Consider the following 24,056-nt stretch of genomic DNA (forward strand, 5'->3'; position numbering starts at 1 on the left):
GTTTCGTTTCGTTACTTGCTCCTTATTGACTTCAAAGTTCAAAAGAGGGTTAGAGGGCGCAAAAGTCGGCGGAAATAAGCGAGGGGCGGAGGTGAATTTAGCTGGCATCTATTGTATCAGTTTAGTGAATCTTTTAAATTAGTAATTAGCAAATTTATAGTTTATTTAGTTAAAGTGAAGTTCGACGTAGCGGCACTGCACAAAAATGGTAATTATGTACTTTCAATTTAGAGCCTGTAAATATAAGATTAAATCTGCAAAGGCTTAGTAAATGATACCCCCCCCCCCCCCCGGGCCCCTAAGCTTAGCACAGTTAACTTTTATTATTTTGTAATTTAGATTCGTTTTATTCTGATACAAAACCGGGCCGGCAAAACTCGCCTTGCCAAGTGGTACATGAATTTCGACGATGACGAGAAGCAGAAGCTAATTGAAGAAGTTCATGCTGTAGTTACAGTTAGAGATGCCAAACACACCAATTTTGTTGAGGTATTCCTCCCGGGTTTTGGCACCACCAGCCCTCAAATTTAAAATGGTTAGTCATAAATTTCTGCTGGAATTTCAGTTCCGAAACTTCAAGATTGTCTACAGAAGATACGCTGGATTATATTTTTGTATTTGTGTTGATGTCAGTGACAATAATCTGGCATACCTAGAAGCCATTCACAATTTTGTCGAAGTTCTTAACGAGTATTTCCACAATGTTTGTGAATTAGACTTGGTATTCAACTTCTACAAAGTAATTTTAAAATTCTTTGGGAATCCACGTCCTTTTGTTTGATTATTAATGTTTGAAAATGAAAAATTTTAGGTTTACAGCGTAGTTGATGAAATGTTTCTCGCTGGTGAAATTCGAGAAACAAGTCAAACTAAAGTTCTGAAACAACTTCTGGTTTACAACTCTTTAGAATGAATATAATTTAAAATTTCTTCACTCTATTCTACTCATCAATGTCGTGTATTTGTTTTGTATATAATAGTTTTTTTTTGTCAAATGTATATGTAATGTTTAGGATTTATTTATCGCCCAAATGTATATGACATTCCGGAATTACTTTATCTTGTGCTTAAATAATTTTTCTTTCACAATCTCTTCCTGTTAAATAGTTATTAATTAATAAAAAGTGTTTTGGAAGTTGCAAATTTGGCGTATTTTTGACCCTATCTTAATTAAATAATTACGAATTATTATGTTATTTAACTTATTTTATAATTAAAAGTTTGCTGGTTATTCTTCTCCTCAAATTATATCTCACAGTGGTCAACATTGACACAGTACGCACTTTACATGAGACTAATTTAACTATTTTTCAATGGCATGGAGTTATTTTATTGGAGTAGTAAAGGAGGTTTCCATTAAAAGCCTATCACACTGAACGTAGTCTCTCCAAATATTACTCCATGGTTTTAGATTGCTAGCTGACAATTAAGAAGAGTAGGAGCACCTGAGATTAAAAATCATTTATCAATGTGCCGTTGGTGAAGAATTATAATAAACCAATTCAAATTGTCACAAGGTTTCAAATACACCTTGTGACTTGAAAAATCTGTAAAACATTGAATGTTAATTACTTAATTTTTGATTGTCACTGAAATATCAATCCCCTTAAGAGCAAGACTTTCCTCTTTACTTAGTTTTTGTTGACTCTGTTACAGCACAGTACCAGGGTTGCCATATTGGGCTGGAAAGCCGCCAATTGGGCTTCTTCTCAAAAATATTGGCTTGAAATAAAAGGGTTGGCTGTTGGCTGGAAATTGAGCTTGTCGGGGCTTATCTTTGGCTTTCTGTACTTAAAATACCGCCAATAGGTGAAGATCATTAGAATGCCCAAAAAACTGACAAATGGTGCTGTCAAACCTTTTGAGCGGCTTATAGTTCGTCAATTCATGATTAAATAAAATGGTTTCATTTTGTCTTGGGTTTTAAAAATGGTGTCAGTATAGAATATGCATTGAAATTTTCACGATAAATTTTTGGCTTGTTTTTGGGCTAGATAGCCTAGATTTTAGGCAGTTTTTGGGCTTTTTTCGAAATTATTGGCGGTTTTTTGGGCTTGTTTCCAATTTGATTTTGGCGGGTTGAAGGTTTTCAATCTGGCATCCCTGGTTACAGCACAGTGAACTTAAATACAAAATGGCTACCGGCGTAACCGTAGACGCTGCTCGCGAAAAAGCTCTTCAAGATTATCGTAAAAAGCTTTTAGAACATAAAGATTTAGATGGTCGTCTTAAAGAAAGTAAGTATAATATCTTTGTTTAATTAATAAAGTGAGTTTGTTAATTTATTCAATCGTAAGACTAAAATTTTAAGAGTTATTCCGTAAGCCTTGGCTAATCACCTAATGAGAATGACAATGCATTTTGAAATTTTGTTTAGTCGAAAATAGCGTAAATACTAGCGTTTTGTATTTATTATTAAATTAATTTTAGGTAGGGAGCAATTAAAGGACTTAACCAAACAATATGACAAATCTGAGAATGACCTTAAAGCCCTTCAAAGTGTCGGACAGGTAATATTTGTCAAAATGTACCCATAGGGTAATGGCAGCCCTCTGCCTTCGACTGTATTAAGCTCTATGGGGAAATAACATGGGGTGCCATTAGTCTATTGTACTTTGAGTTAAAATGCGGGGTTTCTTTATTTTACTAGATTGTTGGTGAAGTTCTCAAACAGTTAACTGAGGAGAAATGTAAGAATATTAAATATCCTAGTAAACCTTGAGAATTTAATTATACTTATTCGATAATTTAGTTATTGTAAAGGCCACCAATGGGCCACGATATGTTGTTGGTTGTAGACGACAACTTGATAAAACTAAGCTAAAATCCGGTACTAGAGTGGCATTAGATATGACCACTTTGACCATTATGAGGTATTTACCTCGTGAAGTTGACCCCTTGGTCTACAATATGTCTCACGAAGATCCTGGAGACATTACTTACTCTGTGATTGGTGGTTTGAGTGATCAAATCCGTGAACTTAGAGAGGTATAACCTTTAAAGTACTTTAAAAACTAAATTTGCTTCATTACTAACATTTTACTTAGGTTATTGAACTGCCATTGTTGAACCCTGAATTATTTCAACGTGTGGGGATAACTCCACCCAGAGGTTGCCTTCTGTATGGCCCTCCTGGAACGGGAAAAACACTTTTAGCTAGGGCTGTTGCTAGCCAGCTAGAAGCCAATTTTCTAAAAGTTGTTTCGAGCGCTATTGTCGACAAATATATTGGGGAAAGTGCTAGGTTGATTAGAGAGATGTTTAATTACGCCCGTGATCATCAACCTTGCGTCATTTTCATGGATGAAATTGATGCTATTGGAGGCAGAAGGTTCTCCGAGGGAACTTCCGCTGATAGAGAAATTCAAAGAACCTTGATGGAGGTGAACTATTGTTGATGGTTTCTTTAGTTTCTTCAGTTTGGTGTTTGATTGGTAACATATTTTAATAGCTTTTGAACCAAATGGATGGATTTGACGCTTTGGGCCAAGTGAAAATTATCATGGCCACTAACAGACCCGATACCCTTGATCCTGCTTTGCTAAGACCTGGACGTTTAGATAGGAAAATTGGTGAGAACATAACAAGCACCTCTAAGCACCCATTTTAAGTATAATTTAAAGAGGATGTGTTTATTTCACAGAAATTCCTCTACCCAATGAACAAGCTAGATTAGAAATCTCTAAGATTCACTCGGCACCAATTACAAAACACGGTGAAGTCGGTAAGCCTTCAACCTTTTTTAGTTTTTGAACTGGAACCTTCTACCATGTTCAAACAGGGTTCATACAAATCTGGAAAACCGGGAAATATCAGGGAAATTGATTTTTGTGTCAAATGTCAGGGAAATTTCAAATAAATAGTAAATGTCAGGGAAATCAGGGAAATTTACGAGGATAGTGTACTTTGAGTCCTCTTAAGGCCATGTTTGTAGTGTTATTAGCATACTCTATAAAATAAGGGGCTCTTACACCTGGAAATATCAGGGAAAAACCTATGAAAAAAACCTGGAAATATCAGGGAAAAAGCTATGAAAAAAACCTGGAAATATCAGGGAAAAAGCTATGAAAAAAACCCGGAAATATCAGGGAAAAACCTATGAAATGAAAAAAACCAGGAAATATCAGGGAAAAACCTATGAAAAAAACCAGGAAATATCAGGGAAAAACCTATGAAATGAAAAAAAAACCAGGAAATATCAGGGAAAAACCTATGAAAAAAACCCGGAAATATCAGGGAAAAACCTATGAAAAAACCCGGAAATATCAGGGAAAAACCTATGAAAAAAACCCGGAAATATCAGGGAAAAACCTATGAAAAAAACCCGGAAATATCAGGGAAATTGATTTTCCAGATTTTGTATGAAACCTGTCCAAAATCTGAGAATAATTTTCTGTTTGTTTTTATTAGATTGGGAAGCAGTTGTTAAACTATCAGACGGATTTAATGGTGCTGATTTACGAAATGTTTGCACGGAAGCTGGCATGTTTGCCATCAGAGCTGATAGAGAGTATGTTATTGAGGAAGATTTCATGAAAGCTGTTCGCAAAGTGGCTGATAACAAGAAACTAGAATCCAAATTGGATTATAAGCCAATATAATTTGAATTGTATTGTTTTTTGTACTACCTATGGTTTGTGTTTCCCTAATCCCTTGAATTGAATAAATAAATAAAACTTAACGTAATTTCAGAAAAAAAAGAGCGCAGTTTCATTTTAATTGAACTATATTAATTAATTAATACAAAAGCATTATTAAACAATCATTTCTAATTCCCGTGCGTAAATAATAGCTTGAGAGGCATATTCCGAGGCTGGAATGGAATCAGTCACGTGCTTCACTTCCGCATTGAAGATAAATAGTGACTTGTTCATCGTCCACTTGCGCTAAAAAGTTTTATTAAAATTATTAGTTTTTTCTTATTTTTTCTAACAACTTTGTTGGTTTAAGGTGGAATTCATAAACGTCGGACGCAACGCAATTTAGTACAGGCAAAGGCAGGGTGTCATGCGCAAACTTCCGCCTTTTGCGTACGACGCCCTGCCTTTGGCTGTACTAAATTGCGTTGCGTCCGACGTTTATGAATTCCACCTTAAATTACTTTTTCAGCGTATTCAGTCATTTCTTGCGGTTTCTTGAAAAACAAGAGCCTGGCAGCTTCGGCAAAATTGATCTTTTCGTAAGCTTTTTCGATACACGCTGCTATTTCATCTCTGACAGTGTTTAACAGAATATCAATGAAGAAATTGTAACTGGCTGCTGGGACATTTCCTTTTGAGTTAAAAACCTATAACGACATTGTTAATCAGAGTTCTTACGAACTTATGCGGTAAATAACGTTTTTCATTACTTTGTTGTAAGATCCCTCCATTAGATATTGCTCCATTGAAACAGGGTGTTTGATATAAGGGCTGTTTTTAATTTCTTCCGCTGGTAAAAGCTCCAACTCTGTATGAAATTCGGCAACTCGGTTTTGAGCTAATAAGCAAAGTAAGTTTAACCCCAAAAGTTCGTATTTGAACGCAGAGGTGGGGAGGTCTTTTTGATAGTCAAAATAATAGCATTTAAGTTGCGCCATGTAGCGTTCAAAGGCTGGGATATCTTTCATTGCGATGCTCCATTGAGCTCCGAGTTCCAGAATATCTCCTGATTTTATAGAAAACTAGTTAGACTCGGAACGTAAACTGTGATAGTCATTTTCCACAAATGGACTGACTTACTCGCAACAAGGATTTCTTTTTTGGAGGCAGTGTTGTTTAGAGTTGGGAGAAATGTTAACTGGGTTAAGGCGATCTGTAAGGAAAATTTTTATCTGAATTAACAATTTTAAACGTTATGTCAACACTTTGACTTTGACGTTTGTATGCATTTTTGAAATGACTAAGCATTTACAATGGTACACTTAAGCCTCGGCCTTTCTAGTATGTACCACGTCAAAGTGACATTTAACGGTTCTCTACGGTAAAATTACCAAAGGATTGAAATTTTTATAATTACTTACCTTTAGTTTGGTTAATATTTGACCACATTTTTCTAGATTTTTTGGTTTTCTATTCCATTCTTGCGTTAAAAGTTGATAGCTTGTCACAACATCCTTCAATTTTGGGGACTCCATTTTTTTTGTAACCCCAGAGTTGAAAACCAGGGAGGAATGAGATGAGCTGGAGTTTAAATAGTGATGAGGGATCTCCGGCAATGAAAGTCTGCCAGCTTTGCTGAGTATTTTTCTACTTTGTGAAGTTTGTGGACTTGTTTTTTTTTGTCCACCTACTAACACTAGTGCTTAGCCGTTAGGCCTTGAGCACCAGGAAGAATTGAGCGGGAGACCCTACGCGGCCCAGCACTGACGAGGGGCCGCTAGGTCGTATGTGTATAAGCAGGGAAGGAAATGAGGTTTACTTGGGAGGTGACGGAAGGTGGAATTGGGGTAAGTCACCTCCGGCGGACACGGGACAGTCGGCACCTATAGGGTAGGATCGCCGACATGTGTCGTATTCCCTCAAACTTTGCCGCCCAGAAGCTTGGCTTACAGGAGTGCGCCACAGCGTGGGAAATAAGGCGGTGGCACAGGGCAAATGACCAGTTTAAAAATTGCCTGGACCAGTTTAAAAATTAAATCGGAGAGGGGTCAGTGGTCCACGGGACCACTAAGAAAATTCAAGGGTAACCAGAGTCCAGACATTATCTCAACTATTTAATTACCCACTTCTTTAGTTTAGCAGACGACGCGCCCTGGTCAATGGTCATGGACCAGTTTATTTATTCCAGGCCAGGGGGGTCGCTGGCCCAGTGTCCAGTTTAAAAAATATCCTTATTTCCCACCCTGTTCAAGACTCAAGTTGTCAACCTTACAGTCTTATCGTCTGCTTAACAGTCTGCTACCGTAATAATTTTTTCAACTGGGGGAGAGCCGCCTACTTTCGTATTTTTAAATATAATAATCAACTAATCTAATAGCGTTTTCCTTTGGGTCCTCGCGGTGCGCTCCCATGGAGGAATAAAACTAGGAGATCCTGTTCTTCAAAAACGGTCTTTAACGAAGCTGGAAACTACTACTACCATTTTTATTGCTCCTTGGGAGCGCTCCGCGAGGACCCAAAGGAAAACGCTATAAAAGGTTCCTCCTCCAACATAGTTTAAAGTGGTAAACAATTTCGTAAGCGAATAAGGTTCCTCCTTACTGTAAAATTGAAACGTTCATATTATCCCTGACTGGTAAGAATTTATATAAAACTGACAGGAAACGCCCTTTGGTAACGATAAACAAAACGCTAAACCTTTGTTTATGGCTATAATTTTATTATTATCAAAATGTTACGTATATTATATACTTTTGCAAAATAGTGGGGCTCATTCCTTTTTTAAAGCCGTTTTCCATAGTAGGAAATTGATTTGTAGGATAGTAGTATTCCCCCTACGGGAAAAGCAAAACCTGTAATGGAGAATATAGTATGGAACAGAACTCAATGGTCTAGCCTCCCAATGGCAGGGCTTACACCATAGGTTCACGCAATTGCGGGTTTTCTTAACATTATTGTGAATCAATCGCCTTATTTACCCCAAATTTCCAAAAATTGTTAGATACGCTTGAATTGAAATTTCAACAATAGCTATATTTAAAATCATTTTAGGAATAAAGTTTCTTAAAACGATTTAAATAGAATTAAGGTCAATTAATGACGATTAAAATAATTAATATCAAGTATATTTAACTATTTAAGAAAAACCTCTTAATTGCGTCACGACTAGGAAAGGTTCATTTTGGTTTCGCAACTTGTTACTACTATCCTACTAAAAACATTTTCTCACTATTGATGGCGGCATCGTCGTATAAATATTCACAGCGAGCTCACCTTGGCTCGGGCTCAAAATTGAAACAATTTTTCCTTAGAGCTCAATATGAGCTCAAGCTTAGTTTTTGTAAATGAGCTCGGCTCGGGTTCATTCACATAATTTTGACGGGTTCTGCTCGAAGCCTCGAGCCCAACCTCGCTCTAATATCTTTCGCGGGCTCTCATGGAGCTCTGGCTCAGTCAATTTAGCAAGCTCAAGTGAACTTGCTTTCAAAATGATCGGGCTCGTAGTTTTGAATTCACCTCGCTGGAGCTCAAGAAAGGCATAAAATTTGTAACAGGGCTCAGAGCAAGCTCTCGTTAATTTTACCATTGAACCTTCAGGCTCACTTTGTGACGTATCGTGAGCCCGGGCTCAACCTCAGAAATGTTTTTCATAAAATTTCAGGCTCGGCTCGGGCTCTGAACTTATTTGTCATTTTGAATAGCCTCGCTCAATCTGCGCTCGGGCTCACTGAAATGAAGTGAGCGCGGACAGCTATGATTGTGGTCAATAGGCATACGGGCTTTCAGACCTGAACGAACTAATAATAAATAAACGTTATCTTAACAGGGAAGCTTTACCAAGTATGATGGATTTAGTGAAAGACTGTCGTGTTATGGTCGAACGTTTAAGCTGGTAAGTGATGAACATAATACAACTTGGATGTCAATAAGACATGAATCTGTTACACCTTGGAAAGAAATGGGTCTTTTTTGATATTTCAAAAATTTAAAATACTAGCAGAGTAAATAATTTATAAGAAGCTCATTGTAGTTGTATTCTTAAAATGGGCTTGAGGAATTCCCTAGATTTGAACCAAACTGCGCTATTAGCATGTGACAACGAAGGGTCCGACATTTAGTCGAAATCCCGTACGGTTCTGGCAAATTCGTGAAATCTTTCTCCCAAAATTTCGAAATATTTGAAGAAATCACGAAATTTCGAAATATTTGAATAAATCACGAAATTTCGAAATATTTGAAGAAATCACAAAATTTCGAAATCTTTGAAGAAATCACGAAATTTCGAAATCTTTGAAGAAATCACGAAATTTCGAAATCAAAGAGACAATTCCGAAATCTTTGAAGAAATCACGAAATCAATCGCGAAATCAAATTTTCGCCGAAAACGCGAAATTAAAAAAGAAATACTGAATTTTTTTGGCGGTATCGTGAAATCACGAAATCCCGTAAGCGTTTTTGCGAATGTCGGACCCCTCGTGTGAACTATTTTAGCTTTGCCATCCATTTTTCTTTAAGCTTTGATAGGGAAATCTACAATGTATGGGGAACCCTTTTTTGTTATTTGTTCGTTTTTGGTACACCTTCAGTTTGAATAAATATTTTACTTTAGGAAAGAGTTACAATTTCACAAACTCCCTTTACTAAGTTCCGAAATGAGTTTAGTTAATCATCAAAGGGTGGCGATTAAAGAGGTATTTCCGAAATTATTCAGAATTATTCCCTGTTTGAGGCAAATAGAAAATTACGGAAACTTTGTTTTTAGGAAATGAAAGATGAGGAAAATCGTAACTACGATCACTTAAGCAAAGATGATCTGATCAATGAACTAAAAGCCAAGGATGATCGAATCAGCAAACTGGAAGCCGAGGTATTTTTCAAAGCACAGGAGAAATTTTTTTAGAATTGTGAAATTAAGCTTAAAAACAAGAGACCCTTTTAGGATCAAACCCAATTTTTTATTGTGTCCCTATGGGTTAAGATTATTGGTGACAATACCTTAGAGACGAGTCGGGCCCCCGATTTAATCGGGCTTTTTCGACCCGACCCGAACCCGATTCGGGTCGGGTCGGGCAAAATTAATTTCAAAATTTTCCGGGTCGGGTTTTTATTTTAATTTTTTTTCGGGTCGGGTCGGGTCGGGTTAAGTTTATAATTTTAAAGTTGGACTCGGGCCGGGTCGGGTCGAAAAGAAAGTCGACCCGACTCGTCGCTACACCTAACTAGAGACGAGTCGGGCCCCCAATTTAATCGGGCTTTTTCGACCCGACCCGAAACGGGTTCGGGTCGGGTCGGGAAAAATTAATTTCAAAATTTTCCGGGTCGGGTCGGGTTTTTATTTTAATTTTTTTTTTCGGGTCGGGTCGGGTTTTTATTTTAATTTTTTTTCGGGTCGGGTAGGGTCGGGTTAAGTTTATAATTTTAAAGTTGGGCTCGGGTCGGGTCGGGTCGAAAAGAAAGTCGACCCGACTCGTCTCTACAATACCTATCAGGATTGTCTCTAATCTCAGGGTATATTGGTAACATGTCCCTCTTTATTAACAAAGAAACCCAACGAGGACATTTGTTGCTGATCCCCCTTCTTCCCTTTAAAATACGTTCGGCCAAAGAAAGTCCCGAGAATATTAACTTGAGGGTTGTAACGGAATCTTTTTTTGTTTAGTGTAATGTTTTAATTTCAAACATGGAAAAAGAGAGAGAGAAAACGACATTAATGATAAATAAGCAATTACACGAAATTGAAAGACTTAATTTGGTCATTAAAGAGCTGGAAAGGAGAATCAAAGGTCAACCGATGGTATGGAACACATTCTTTATTTTCATAGTCTTTAGAAAAGAGAATCAGCTAGTCAAGAATGCGAGTTCAATTATTGTTAATTAATTAAAAAATAGGAGAAAAGTGGAATACATCAATTAGCTAATGATGTGAAAACTGAACCCGATGAAAATGATTCTGGAATTGATGGCCAGGAAGTAACCCTTTCAATTGTGATGCAGCAACAACCAAAAGAGGAAATTCAAAGGTATTTAAAGGGGCAACCGTCCATAGACCGTTTATATTACACTGAACATGGCAATCTCTCGTAAATTTTTAGAATCTTTTATTTATATTGAAAACGGTACTGTTTTTATTTGAATAGTTTTCTAAGTACAGCTGCTGAGATAATCAACGACATTTCCCAAAATCTACTTGACACGGAGGTCAATAAACTCGAGAAATCTGGTAATGGTACGTAAATTTCGATTGCTTCACTGATGTTAATTAATTATGCTTCTAATTGACGCCGCCTATTGCTGGTAAGGGACATGGTCCGTGTAATGTATTGTTTAAAAGGCTAACTGTAATTGCCAAAGACATCATGTGGCATTATAGTAACGCTTACCCAACCTGATGTAGTTCTCACTTAATAAGACACTTATTTATTTTAATGTTTTTCATTAAATAGGCTCATTGCGAAATGCCGAAGCTGTCAATGTCCAAGGCATGCTGGGTAAAGAAGATATTATTCCAAAATCACCATCTGTTTCTGAGCCTCAATGCGTTGCGGAGGTTGGCGATACAAACACCGAAACTAAAATTCCCTTGAAAAAGGCTGAAAAAATAGGGCTGAATGTAAGTGTCGCTAAAATGAAATACAGTGACAGTTTGCCTCTTTGCGCGCCTTCACCTGACCTCGAGGTCAAAAACCATGTCGAAATGTCTCCCGACTCAACGACGGAAAGCGATTCGCCACGTGAACCTCTCGAGAACAATATTAACGTTAACGATTCTTATCGTAAATCGCAAAGTGTCTCAACAAAGGATATTACAACTCGGTCACTGAAATTTCGTGTTCCGGAATTGAATGTTGAAGTCGAAAAACATTTGGATCTTTCTCTCGAGGCAGATGTCGAAAGCGATTCCCTGGAAAACGATCTTGATGACAACCAGTCCGGAATCATTTTGACAGAAGCAAAGAAAACTGATAGTAGACAAAATCAAACTGAGAAACTGTCCTTGCCAAATCGGGAGTTTGCTGATTCGGTGTCATTGAGTGTGCCAGTGCGTGTACCTAAACTAGAACGTAACCCAAATGAACTATCAGAATTGACCTCCGTCTCGATGGAAATCGATGTACCCGAAGTTCCGATTGAAGCTGAAAAGAACAGTTCGGTGTCCGACTCGGAGACATTTGAAAATGTCGCTCTAAAGAATTCCGAAGGTAATACCGCGTGGTCTCGTTGGGGAAAAGTAATTTTTCCCGCATTGTGTATTCCAATGGGATCTTGGGTTCATTTCTCATTAATTGTAAAACGGAAGCTATCTAGGTGAAAAATGGAAAACCTTTTACTTGAGTGAGGCTTTTGCTCCAAATTAGGGAAAATCTTGGGCATTTGAAGTGTGTCGTCAAAAGTTTCGATCAAAGCACGCCATGATCACAGGACTGGATTAGGGGGGGAGGCACTGGTCCCCGGGCGCAAGGCTTGTTGGGGGCGCATTGAGTTAAACTATTCCCCCTTAGCAACATTTCATGTTCTATTTTCCCGGCTTAAGGGGGCGCGTATTATCTCGGCCCCGGTTGCAAAATTGCTTAATCAAGCCCTCAGAATAGTCGGGAATAGCCTATAAAGGTGTCTGCGATTTTTATCCGAAAGTATCGTTCGACGAGCTCTGTTTCCATATCTTTCCTAATCTTTCATTCAGGACGTTGTTATTAAAGACCTTTTATTATGAAATGCCCTTGGATGTTATTATTGTATTTTTGATACAAAATTGGAAAGGATATATGGAGTTTATATCTTTGTAGGTAAAATCAGGAAGAAACGTTCAACTCGGTTCAAATATTCTACTGAATATAAAAGAGGTCTACAACGTCACATTATAAAAGGTAACAAAGGAAAACGCTTCAAATGTGGTCAGTGTGAATACGCAAGTACGCGTAAGTATGATTTGATCGCGCATCAACGCATTCACAGTGGTGAAAAACCATTCAAATGTGATCACTGTAACTATGCGTGTGCGCGTAAGAGTCATTTGATCGAACATCAACGCATTCACAGTGGTGAAAAACCATTCAAATGTGATCACTGTAACTATGCGTGTGCGCGTAAGAGTGATTTGATCGGACATCAACGCATTCATAGTGGTGAAAAACCCTTCAAATGTCATCAGTGTGAATATGCAAGTACGCGTAAGAGTCATTTGATTAGACATCAACGCATTCATAGTGGTTAAAAACCCTTCAAATGTCATCAGTGTGGCTGTGGATTGAGGCAGAAGCGTCATTTCATATTACAGAAACGTACGAGTCATACGAATGAATCGATGGATTTGAAGACTGCTCTAAAATGTAAAATTTCTTTTAATCGTATCATGAATAAAGTGTTGGACAAAAACCATCTGTCGTCCTTTTTTGTAAAAAATGGGCCGAAACTGTTTATGTTTTCACCATTCTGAATTGTATTAACGAAAGCGTTGCGCATTTTCAGAGACCACACTCTTAGGGCACTATGTCCTATTGTTACACCTCCGTTTTCAGAATTCATTTCTTTTTAAATGTGGTAAAATTCCCAGAGGATGCTAAAATAAAAAAGTTGATAAACCAAAATAAACCTCTCGAGTCCTGACGTAATTAGGAGGTTTTTCTTAATTATTTGAATAAATATCACTGAAACTAATTATTTTATTCGTCACTAATTTACCTTAAATCTAGTAAAGTCGTTTTAAGAAACGAAATTCCTAAAATCATTTTAAATATAGTTATTGTTGACGTTTGAATTCAAGCGTTTGCCTCTTTAACATATTTTGGAAATTTAGAGTATACAAGTCGATAGATTCACAATAAATTGTGGATAACCCCTCAAATGCCTCCTTCTTTCGCCAAGCCAAACCTAGAGTCAACTTGTAGCGTATCCGGGGGACCCGCGCTTTGCTTTAACCCTAACAACGATTAATAAAAACTGTCATTGTAGACAAAGACCGGAAAGTGTAAAAGCTAAGTGTAGAAAATTACCTGCCTGAAGTAACAGATATTCAAAATTTCACTTTTCAAGACATGATTATAAAACATCAATTATTTAAAGAAATTCTTATCTTACTTTTTTCACCAAAATTACTTCGGTAAAATATTTAAACAAGAAACATGAGCGTCATTTTAAAAATAGTACGCGTTTGCATCTTATTTTCTATCAAAAATTTACAATTAGGTAGAAAATTCGGCCCTATAAAGAGAATAAAATGGACAGAAAATCGTTGAGAGCTGATAAAATGTAGACCGTATGTAAAATTAACAAAACCTATTCTTCAATTGTAATGTTTTTGAAGTATTAAATATTAAAGTGCTGTATAGCTCTCAAAGATCACGATCAATCTACAGATCTTTTCGACACTAATAACTAAATCACATTGAAAAGGCCTATGTTTATTCCGCTTCGCAATATTTTATAACGCTATGTTATATAGTAACCCCAACGAGTTAGGGGGCTTTTCGGAGAGAGCCCAAAAATCAACCACTCCTTTCGAATTCCAACCAAAAAGTGTCATTTTATTCTTCTTAAAATATCTTGTACATGTTTTCAATATAAAAGGGAAAACCCGTGCTTTATCGTGAATATTTTCGTAGCGTTTAGCTATCCAGGTGTAGGGGTAATAATTCATACTGGCTTGGCATGCAAGAAGTAAATACGGAATTATAAGTATGAAGAACATTTTTTTTTTCGTGGTCGTTACAATTTCTACTTTATAACGTAAAAATTTAAACTCTTTAACAGAAATCTTTTCAGATATCCAAGTATTTGAATCTCATAGAATCAAATGTTAGTCGAAAGTAAAACCTAGTATCAAGTTAGTATCCCTTAAATTCTTCTAGGTGCCATTTTTTCTTGAACTACTATTGAGAACAAAATACATGGGTAAATATTGTTGAGAAATATTTTGGGAAAATGAAATTTTGGTGAAAAAAAGTAAGATAAGAATTTTTTAAAATAATTGAGGTTTTATAATCATGTCTTCAAAAGTGAAAATTTGAATATCTGTTTCTTCAGGCAGTTAATTTTCTAAACTTATCTTTCACACTTTCCGGTCTTTGTCTACAATGACAGTTTTTATTTTCAACAGGGCCGGTAGGCCCTTGTAGATATGACTTGATACCCGTTTGTAATGCTAAACGAAAAAATCACCTTTTTAGGGTTAGCGTCCCATAGAAAAAGCATTACATTTTACCCGGTTTTTTAGGGAAATTGTCATAGGCGAAACGGAAAAACTACAGCGAAGTTAGTTTTCGGAATACTTTCAAATTAACAAGCATTTACTAAATGAGAAACTTACCTGTTTAGTTTTTAAATAAATGAAGTGTTGTTGTTTGACGCAAGAACGACTCTGGGTTTAACTGGTTATAAACTCTTTATTAATTTAAGTAAAACATTATTTCCGGGAATACAACTGCTATTTGAGAACAGATAACTGGGAACTGACGACTGAGAACTGACAAACGTTATCGGAATGTTATCCGGTTATATAGTTAAGGCATCGCGATAAAAAATAAAGATTACAAGAATGACCGCGATGCATAAAAAATACAAGTATAGAAAATAGAATCTGGATATAGATAAAAAACAACCGGTATTATCTCTAATTTACAACAGTCCCTCTTAATATCGGTGGTTTCAATCTTCTATCCAGGGGGTGGTCATTTAATTATTTCCTGTCCAAGGGCTTTGACGCAGAAGAGGTGCTTCGGACGGAACAGGCTCTTTGTACAGACGTCAGCTGGCATTTCCTCTGTTGGTAGATTCCGCAAGGCTATTAGTCCCTCTTCTTCCAGGTCGCTGGTCCATTTCTTTGCTCTGGCAATGATTGACTTGTCGAACCGGGTTGACTTGACGATTTCTTCGAGGGATTCTGTTAATCCTTCCGGGACGACCATATATATTTCCTCCTCGAGTTCGCCATTAAGATAGGCCGTGACGACATCCATTTGGTGGACTTCCAAACCGATTTCCACAGCAAGGGCCATAAGCAGTCTTATGGAGCTGGATCTAATGACGAGGGTTTCTGAGGGTTCTTCGAAGACGTCCTCGTTTTCCTGGTCATTAGATTCTTCCGGGGTTTCATCTTTGAACTCCTTTTTGACTTCTTTGAATTCTTCTCTGCCAGACGGTTTTGCAGCGTGTTTAGTGGCCGGGACTTCAATTTCGCCTTTAGCTTTGCTTCCGTATTTTAGGTTGACTTCTGGAGTGACGAAATCATCATATCCGCCTTGTTCATTAAATTCTCCCAGGAACTTGACGTTTCGACTTCGGTAAATTTGCTTCTCGGACGGAACCCAGAGTCGATAGGCTTTCGAGACTTGAGAATAGCCGATGAAAACGCATTCTTTGCTCCTGGCTGAAAATTTCCCCTTCCTTTTATTTTCGTCCAACAGCAAAGCTTTGTCGCCGAAAATCTTCAAATGTTGCAGGGATGGCTTCTTTCCGGTCCATCTGGTAAATGGTACTTCTCCATTTATGCTCCGGGAAGGACAACGGTTTCGAATGTAGTTAGCCGTGGCCATCGCTTCTGCCCAGAATGATGGTGGAAGTTGCGCTTGTATCATCATACATCGGGCCATATCCAGGAGTGTTCTGTTCTTTCTTTCAGCAATGCCATTCTGTTCCGGGGTGTATGGTACGGTGAGTCTTCTTTTTATCCCAGAGTCTTTCAGGAATCTGTCGAATTCACTGTTGCAGTATTCGGTTCCGTTGTCGGACTGCAAGGTCTTGATTTTTCTCCCGGTTTCCACTTCAGCTCGATGCTTGAATTCTTTGAAGGCTTTCAACACTTCGCTCTTGTGTTTTAAAAAGCTGACTTCACTCCACCGGGAATAATCATCAGTGAAAACGACGATGTACTTGGCTCCACTCATCGACGTTACTCTCATCGGGCCGCATACGTCAGAGTGTACTATTTCCAGGACATGCGAGGTGCGGCTATCTTCAGGTTTCGGGAACGGCTCCTTCGATTGCTTTCCTTTGATACAGATTTTGCAGATTCCCAGACTCCCATCTTTTTCAATGCTGAGTCCCGTAGCCAAATTCTTCTGGGCCATTTCCTTTAAACTTCTCTCGTTCAAGTGACCGAGTAGGAAATGCCAGTTTTCCAGGTTGCTTCTAGGCTTTATTTCCGCTTGCACTGAATGGACCGTTTCTTCAGCCTTTCTCAGGAAATAAAGGTCTCCAACTCTGTCAGCAACTGCAATCACTTCCCCGGTTGCCGTCTTAATCCAGGCCTGCGACTTCTTGAATGTGACCTCACGTCCTTTGTCTGTCATCTTGGCAATGGATAGGAGATTTGTTCTTAAATCCGGGACATGAAGGGCTCGTTCCAGGCGAAGAATTCGATTGTCGCTGCCATTCGTTGCGTGTACTTTTACTTCGCCAACACCTCGTATCTTCGTTGACTCTGCAGTGGCCAGGTTTAAAGATTTCGTGGTCTCTTCGTAATCATTGAAGCAGTCTCTGCTGGAAGTCATATGCGAGGTGGCTCCGCTGTCCAGGCACCAGGAATCGTGATAAGCCTTCAGGTGCAATGCGAATTCTTCCTCGGCCAAATTTTCTGCCAGTACATGATGGGCGTTTTCTTTCTTTCTGGTTCTTATGCCTGAACCATGGTTTCTGTCGGGGCAATCGGCTACCTTGTGGCCGGGTTTCCTGCATCCATGACACTTGTACTTGAAGGTCGTGCTTCCTCGTCCACGTGAACCTCTTCCTCTACCCCTACTGCCCATCATCGCATTCTGCACGGGTTCGTCTTCTTTAGATTGCTTGGCGTCCGATTCCTCCAGGATCTTTATTTTTAAGGCTTCCGGATCAGGTAACGTATCCCTGGACTCTATTGCGCACCGGAAGTTCTCGTACGATTCTGGTAGACTGTATAACAACATAATGGCCAGGAGGTCGTCGTTTACAGCTACTCCCATGTCAGCCAACTTGTCTACTGCGTCGAAGAATTCTCGGACGTGGTCCCGAACATCTTCTCCCTCTTTCATTTTCTTGAGGGTCAGTTTCTTCAGCAGCGTCGCTTTCCGGGCAGGTCCACTGGACTGGTAGATGGATTCGAGCTTCTTCCATAGTTCCCGTGAGGTGGTGCAATTCTTTACTTGCTTCAACTCCGACGGACTGATCGACAAGATTAGGTCCGCTCTTGCTTTCCGATCATTACTGTCCCAGGTAGCGACCGCCTGGGCGTTGCCTTCCGTTCCCCGTACCAGAGTTGGCCTCGTTGAAGTTCCATCTACGTACTCCCAGAGATCGTTCTTTTGAAGCAGGGCTTCCACTTGCATTTTCCAGGTATCATAATTATCCTTAGTTAACGTCTCGATTCGTCCCAGGTGATTTCCGGCCATTCTACGTCTGACTCCGCACCTTAAAGGATAATCTTCCCGGCGTTGAACTTCTTATGACTTCTAAACCTTTGCGCAGTGGAAGCGTGCTGGGCCCATAACCTGTTGTTGTTTGACGCAAGAACGACTCTGGGTTTAACTGGTTATAAACTCTTTATTAATTTAAGTAAAACATTATTTCCGGGAATACAACTGCTATTTGAGAACAGATAACTGGGAACTGACGACTGAGAACTGACAAACGTTATCGGAATGTTATCCGGTTATATAGTTAAGGCATCGCGATAAAAAATAAAGATTACAAGAATGACCGCGATGCATAAAAAATACAAGTATAGAAAATAGAATCTGGATATAGATAAAAAACAACCGGTATTATCTCTAATTTACAACATGAAGTCTAATTTTTGTAATTTAACTAATTAATTATGCCTCGAACAGCGTGGGAAATAAGGCGGTGGCACAGGGCAAATGACCAGTTTAAAAATTGCCTGGACCAGTTTAAAAATTAAATCGGAGAGGGGTCAGTGGTCCACGGGACTACTAAGAAAATTCAAGGGTAACCAGAGTCCAGACATTATCTGAACTATTTAATTACCCACTTCTTTAGTTTAGCAGACGACGCGCCCTGGTCAATGGTCATGGACCAGTTTATTTATTCCAGGCCAGGGGGGTCGCTGGCCCAGTGTCCAGTTTAAAAAATATCCTTATTTCCCACCCTGGTGCGCCACACTCCCGGCCTTTGTGGACTGTTTACATACTCCATGGTTTATTCCAGCGTGATTGAGTGCGCTCTTGTAGAAGCTGTCGTCTGCTGGCAAAAGCTAAGCCTCCGAGAAGTTGCGGTGCGTTTTCCCGGTAAATATAAATCTTTATAATTAATAGCCTTAAGGTAATTAAATTGATTAGTTCCTTTAATAAATAATGGTGTGTTTTATTATATGTTCAAGTAGTTGATGAATTTTTTAAATTGGTAATTTGGCAATAAAAATACGATCATGTGGTTACGAAACGTCAATTTAAGCCTTGGCTTCCTTACGGAAGGGAAGGCACCTCCCTCCTTTGACTGTATTAAGCTCTATATTAAAATACCATATAGTGCCATATGTCTATATTGCCAAATTAGCATTTCATCTTAATTAAAGCCACGAGGATTTTTTTTAAATTATTTTAAATTGACATGTGGAAAATAGACGAATAGAGATTTGTGGAAAACATTATTGCAATGATTTTGGATTTTTAGAAAATTAAGAATTCTTAACTTTTATAAATCTGAAATAAATCCATAGAAAATATCTTATACAAAAATCCTATGATAAATAAAAATTAATAAATATGGTGTTTTATAAATCTTGTGCATTAACCTACTAACCAGTTTTGAACTAATTGATTACCAAGACCATTAACACCCCAAGTGCTTTATTTTTTAAATGACATGGTTTACTATTAAATTGAACGTTCCATGTTTTAAAAAAGCTTTATTTCCCACACTTGCCATGTGTATTTTTATACATTAAAAATAAATTTGCATTGGTTTTAAGGTTTTAAGCCATGGAAATCGATATCTTAGACTCTTTGGAGGACTTAGGGTAAGCACTGACTTATATTTTAAGATTATGTTATGTCCAAGTTTTTACTTTTAACATGATCAGGTAAAATACTTTTAGGTATCACCTTAATGGAACTTTACTTGACGAAGCCAGTATAAAAAAGATCATAGATGATGGTCTTAATTCCACTGACTACACCAATCTGGTTTCATGGCTCACGAAAGAAATTCAAGTGATATGTAAATTAGAGGAGGCTGTAAATACAATAAAGGGTAAGATAAACCTTGTTTAAGTAATATTGTTGCTAATTATTGTGTGTGGGTAGTGATTTTTCAATTTCAAATCAGGTTTGGGTAATCAAAAATATTATTGTTGGGTATTGGCCCCTGGGGCGGGTACCCCAATTTTTTTCAGGTATTCCAGTAATTAGGCTTAGCTGAAAAATGGTTGTCAGGTAACAGTTGGGTATTAAAAGTTATAAGGAATCCTTATTGGAGTGGGATGGGTACCCCCTAAAAAAAATACTTTTCTTTTACTCATTATTTTATGTTCTCCATTTCTCTCTTAATTTATTACACATATATCTCAACCCTCAAGCCCTATTTTCTTGAATGTATCCTATTTCCCAATTTCTTTCACTTTGATGCTTTCTCTAACTCTAACTATTGGTTCGCTTTCTCCTTCTTAACCCTTAGTCTTTTTTCAACACAGAATACTGGCAATGTGATTTTTTTTTTTTTTGCTCCGTTATTTGTTGTCGAGCTGCTAGGGCCATGAAAGGCCATTCAGCTCGGAAAAATAAATGTACAAATAGTTGAAATTCAAAAATGACATTATGAACATTAAAATTATGATTAGATGACTAGGGGAGATATTTTTGTGTTCCTTAAGGGATTAAAGGCGAAGATGGGATTTTAATTTACTTTTAAATTGACTAACTGAGGGGCTGACACTATCTGGTCAGGATGATATAGGTGTGTCGCGCTGCGTGGGGCTTCTAGTCGTCTCAGAAAGAAATTGATCTTGAAATAGTTTCACAACATTTCGTCATTCTTAAAAATTCGGAGTCTTTCTAAAGTTCTAAACTGGAAAGTGGCTGAACCCCCTTTCACCTCTGATTACTATGTTCAACCCACAAATAACCCCCACAACCAAACTTTCAGCTTGACATGGGGTAATGGGGGGGGGGCAGTATTTATCACTACCGCAGTGGTTTCAAATAGTTGGCGCGGGTACACAAAGCGATACCAATGGGTAATCTTCAGGTACACGCGCACCCCTATTGTTAATTCAAATTGGGCTAATCAAAACTTTATGTACTCAGATGCGGATGATCTGGGGTCATTTATCTTGGAACTTAACTCATTTCTCAAAGAGTTGGGTTGTCCACATCCCTCACTAATGCAAGGTCAAATTAAAGAAAGGTTACCGACTTACGAAAGCCGAATCTTATTGTTAGGTATATGCCTAAAAGATTATTTTAACGAGGGACAATACGTTATCAAGGCTTATTTTCTTCTAGATTACCTTATAGGAGAATTAATGGCCGCTCGCATATCATTCTTGAATAACCCTAACGATTCCCAAATGAAAGTAGAAATGGTAATTAGTACCCTTAGATTTAACATTTACCTAAATGATCATTAAAATTAAAATTTATCATTCTCTAATTAGAGTGAAAGTAACACTGCCAAAAATCTTAAAAATCTTCTAATAACTTTGGGTTTTCCCAAACCTCCCGCAACTATTACTGCCGAGCAACTATTTAGTAAAGTTGATAACAAAGTAATTACACTTTTTCTAGTCAACTCTAATTAAGACTTAAAGGGAAAGGCCAGTTAGCGTAACATTATGCCTTAAAAGAACGGCCTTTTTATAAATATAAAAGGAAAAAAATATATATAGGCCCCTATAAAAAATAAATGATCTCTTATTACAAAATAATTAGCATTTAATTAGTCTTAAAAACGAGGAATACTGCGTCATCCGCCATTGGTTCAGTGGCGTCTGCTAAATTGAACCTCTTACCCCTACGGGATTGGTTGAATTCTCACTGGCTGAGAGACAGGTAGCCCACTCGATCACGCCACTAAGAGGTTCGATTTAGCAGACGCCACTAAAACAATGGCGGATGGCGCAGTAGTCCTTGATTATTTTTAAGACTAATTAAATGCTAATTATTTTGTAATAAAAGATCGTTTATTTATTTTTTTAATATTATTTCTTTTAAGGTATAATGTTATGTTACCTCAAGAAGTGATATCTAGTTTATTAGGGAGAAGGTATAAGATGCCTAAGCATTCGCGCGCCATAGTCCCAGTCCCCCTTTCAAAATACAAGGGGGGGACGTAAAAGGAGGCCGGTCTATTTCGCCTCTCCTCAGTCGGATAATACGCAATTTTCGTCATTAGCGTCGCGCTGACGTGAGTTTTCAAGAACCAATGAGATGCTGGTTGTAATTTAGGGGCGGGGATTAACTCCGGACCTACTATACGTTTGGACTGGAGATAAAGCTGGAAATGTGGCGAATTTATACCTTCTCCCTAATAAACTAGATATCACTTCTTGGTTACCTGAACTTATCCTTTAAAGAACCAAACCGTTAACTTTGTAAGATTTTTTATTCTCTTATATTATTGCACTTTTGGTTGGGAAAACAGATTAAAGAAGTTGTTAGCAAAACTTCACCCGCTGTTATAGGGAAGCCTCTCTTCAATGGTGTTTTAACTAAAAAACAATGGCAAGCCATGACCAAAATGCAAGAACAAATGCAGAATGAATACAAAATTCGCCGTGAATTATTGATCAAGCGAATGGACATTACTATTGAATCATTTTTATGGGGGGAAGAAGCGAAAAAGAAAGCCAGTCAAATTGCCGAAGTCCATAATGCAAAGAAGAAACCTTTGACGATAGAACCCGATGTTCGTCTGTCGGACATTCTGGCAGCTAGAGAAGGTATACTCAAAAGCCGACCGAAACACTCGTGAATTTAATTTTTAACGGTTTTTCGTCATAATAGACCTTCTACGAGAAGAAAAAACTAGCAGCGCCAATGTGAGAGCCAATACAAAGAGCAAGGTTAACAGTGTTATAATTGGAAGGGTTCCTGATCGTGGAGGTCGACCCGAAGATCAACAACCACCGCCACCCGAAATGCCTTCGTGGCAGAAGAGAACGGAACCTCAAGGAGGTGGAGGAAGGGGTGGATTTGGTGGCGGAGGAGATCGAGGTGGTGGTGGCGGCGGCGGCGATAGAGGTAAGATTTTGTTCTTATCCCTATAGGGAGCTAACAACTGGCTAGGGGGAAGAGATAGTCTGACGTCACGCAGTTCCCCTCTGGTTGGAATTCTTGCGCGTAGAATACTGTTTCCAACCGTTAGGGGGAATGAAACTCCAGTAAGAGATAGAAGGGTGTGACATTTCAGGGTCAGAACTGTGTCTTGCTACAAGACTTAGGGTCAGAACTGTGTCTTGCTACAAGACTTAGGGTCAGAACTGTGTCTTGCTACAAGACTTAGGGTCAGAACTGTGTCTTGCTACAAGACTTAGGGTCAGAACTGTGTCTTGCTACAAGACTTAGGGTCAGAACTGTGTCTTGCTACAAGACTTAGGGTCAGAACTGTGTCTTGCTACAAGACTTCCTTAACAGCTTAGCTCGGACTCAATAGATCTCGCTGAGGTATTTAATATTTATGGTACAACTTTAGGTGGTAGAGGAGGTAGAGTTCAAGGCAACTGGTCATCAAATCAAGGGGATCGAAACAAAACCAATTTCAGAGGAGGATGGGATAAAGGAGGTGGTGAAAACTATTCTCAAGGTGGATACCAGCAACAAGGAGGCTATCAACAAGGTGGATACCAGCAAGGAGGCTACCAGCAACAAGGAGGGTATCAACAAGGCGGGTACCAGCAACAAGGAGGCTACCAGCAACCTGTATATCAAGATGCGGGATACCAAACTCAAGGTCCATACTCTGGTCATGGTGGTGGAGGTCAACGAGGAGGTAGAGGTGGACGAAATCGAGGTGGGGGCGGCGGATATTATGACGCTGCTGGTTCCTACGGGGGCGGTGGATATCAAAGACATTAGATAAAATACCCCGGAAACGTTGAAACAAGAATACCGGTATTTAAACCTTTTTTTGTCCTTGTCTAATACGAATACCACATGTGTTCATATGGGTTCTAAAAATGTAAGAACGTTAACAACTAACTCTCAAAGCATTTCTTGCCCACTTTACGAAACTATTAATATAAATGTTTATTAATAGTTTGTTGTCATAATAAGTTTTGTAATAAATTTATGTCCAATGAACTGCAAACGCAAAAAGTTTCTATATTGGCTTACCGAAATTGTTTTATGAGTGTTTTGAAGCTGTACCAGGAACCTTTGTTTGGTTCCCACCCATTTCGGGTCTCAACAAATTGTATTGAGCCTAGCGCCTTTTCATGAAAATTTATGATGTTTCGCCTTGGAGGAGAGTAGAAATGTTGGTAGGACATGCGCGGCAATGAACGTCTCCCAGAGTATCAGGCTCACGCAATTACCTTTGGTAGGACATGGTTGC

The 24,056-nt window shown here is 38.5% G+C and overlaps 5 protein-coding genes across 5 annotated transcripts; 4 read left to right on the forward strand and 1 right to left on the reverse strand.

Annotated features, from left to right (window-relative positions):
- The first annotated feature begins 47 nt into the window (after window positions 1-47).
- Window positions 48-1,143, forward strand: AP-2sigma (adaptor protein complex 2, sigma subunit). The gene is made up of 4 exons (XM_089836913.1): window positions 48-208; window positions 340-489; window positions 566-739; window positions 812-1,143. The coding sequence occupies exons 1-4, from the start codon at window positions 206-208 to the stop codon at window positions 911-913; spliced, it is 429 nt and encodes a 142-aa protein (XP_089693039.1). The 5' UTR covers window positions 48-205; the 3' UTR covers window positions 914-1,143.
- A 965-nt stretch (window positions 1,144-2,108) lies between these two features.
- On the forward strand, window positions 2,109-4,700 carry Rpt4 (Regulatory particle triple-A ATPase 4). The gene is made up of 8 exons (XM_089837145.1): window positions 2,109-2,237; window positions 2,431-2,510; window positions 2,651-2,690; window positions 2,753-2,988; window positions 3,048-3,383; window positions 3,452-3,572; window positions 3,644-3,724; window positions 4,411-4,700. Exons 1-8 carry the CDS (start codon window positions 2,135-2,137, stop codon window positions 4,599-4,601), a joined length of 1,188 nt encoding a protein of 395 aa, XP_089693271.1. The 5' UTR covers window positions 2,109-2,134; the 3' UTR covers window positions 4,602-4,700.
- On the reverse strand, window positions 4,684-6,208 carry Rpn12 (regulatory particle non-ATPase 12). The gene is made up of 5 exons (XM_089837154.1): window positions 6,002-6,208; window positions 5,721-5,793; window positions 5,351-5,646; window positions 5,102-5,287; window positions 4,684-4,886 (listed from the first exon to the last, which is right to left on the reverse strand). The coding sequence occupies exons 1-5, from the start codon at window positions 6,113-6,115 to the stop codon at window positions 4,755-4,757; spliced, it is 801 nt and encodes a 266-aa protein (XP_089693280.1). The 5' UTR covers window positions 6,116-6,208; the 3' UTR covers window positions 4,684-4,754.
- A 1,088-nt stretch (window positions 6,209-7,296) lies between these two features.
- LOC149717235 (uncharacterized) lies at window positions 7,297-12,953 on the forward strand. Its single transcript, XM_089837127.1, has 9 exons — window positions 7,297-7,313; window positions 8,407-8,472; window positions 9,190-9,271; window positions 9,343-9,447; window positions 10,240-10,374; window positions 10,470-10,600; window positions 10,718-10,806; window positions 11,024-11,779; window positions 12,365-12,953. Coding segments are annotated over exons 1-9 (1,794 nt in total). The 5' UTR covers window positions 7,297-7,311; the 3' UTR covers window positions 12,793-12,953.
- A 5,741-nt stretch (window positions 12,954-18,694) lies between these two features.
- On the forward strand, window positions 18,695-23,818 carry LOC149717236 (protein FAM98A-like). The gene is made up of 9 exons (XM_089837138.1): window positions 18,695-18,793; window positions 19,477-19,524; window positions 19,603-19,757; window positions 20,810-20,944; window positions 21,008-21,087; window positions 21,160-21,270; window positions 22,146-22,443; window positions 22,508-22,744; window positions 23,196-23,818. The coding sequence occupies exons 2-9, from the start codon at window positions 19,487-19,489 to the stop codon at window positions 23,576-23,578; spliced, it is 1,437 nt and encodes a 478-aa protein (XP_089693264.1). The 5' UTR covers window positions 18,695-18,793; window positions 19,477-19,486; the 3' UTR covers window positions 23,579-23,818.
- Window positions 23,819-24,056: the final 238 nt, after the last annotated feature.

The sequence above is a fragment of the Phalangium opilio genome, unplaced genomic scaffold (assembly GCF_054372755.1).
Source record: "Phalangium opilio isolate 3A_F unplaced genomic scaffold, DU_Popi_V2 ptg000003l_1, whole genome shotgun sequence".
NCBI lineage: Eukaryota > Metazoa > Arthropoda > Arachnida > Opiliones > Phalangiidae > Phalangium > Phalangium opilio.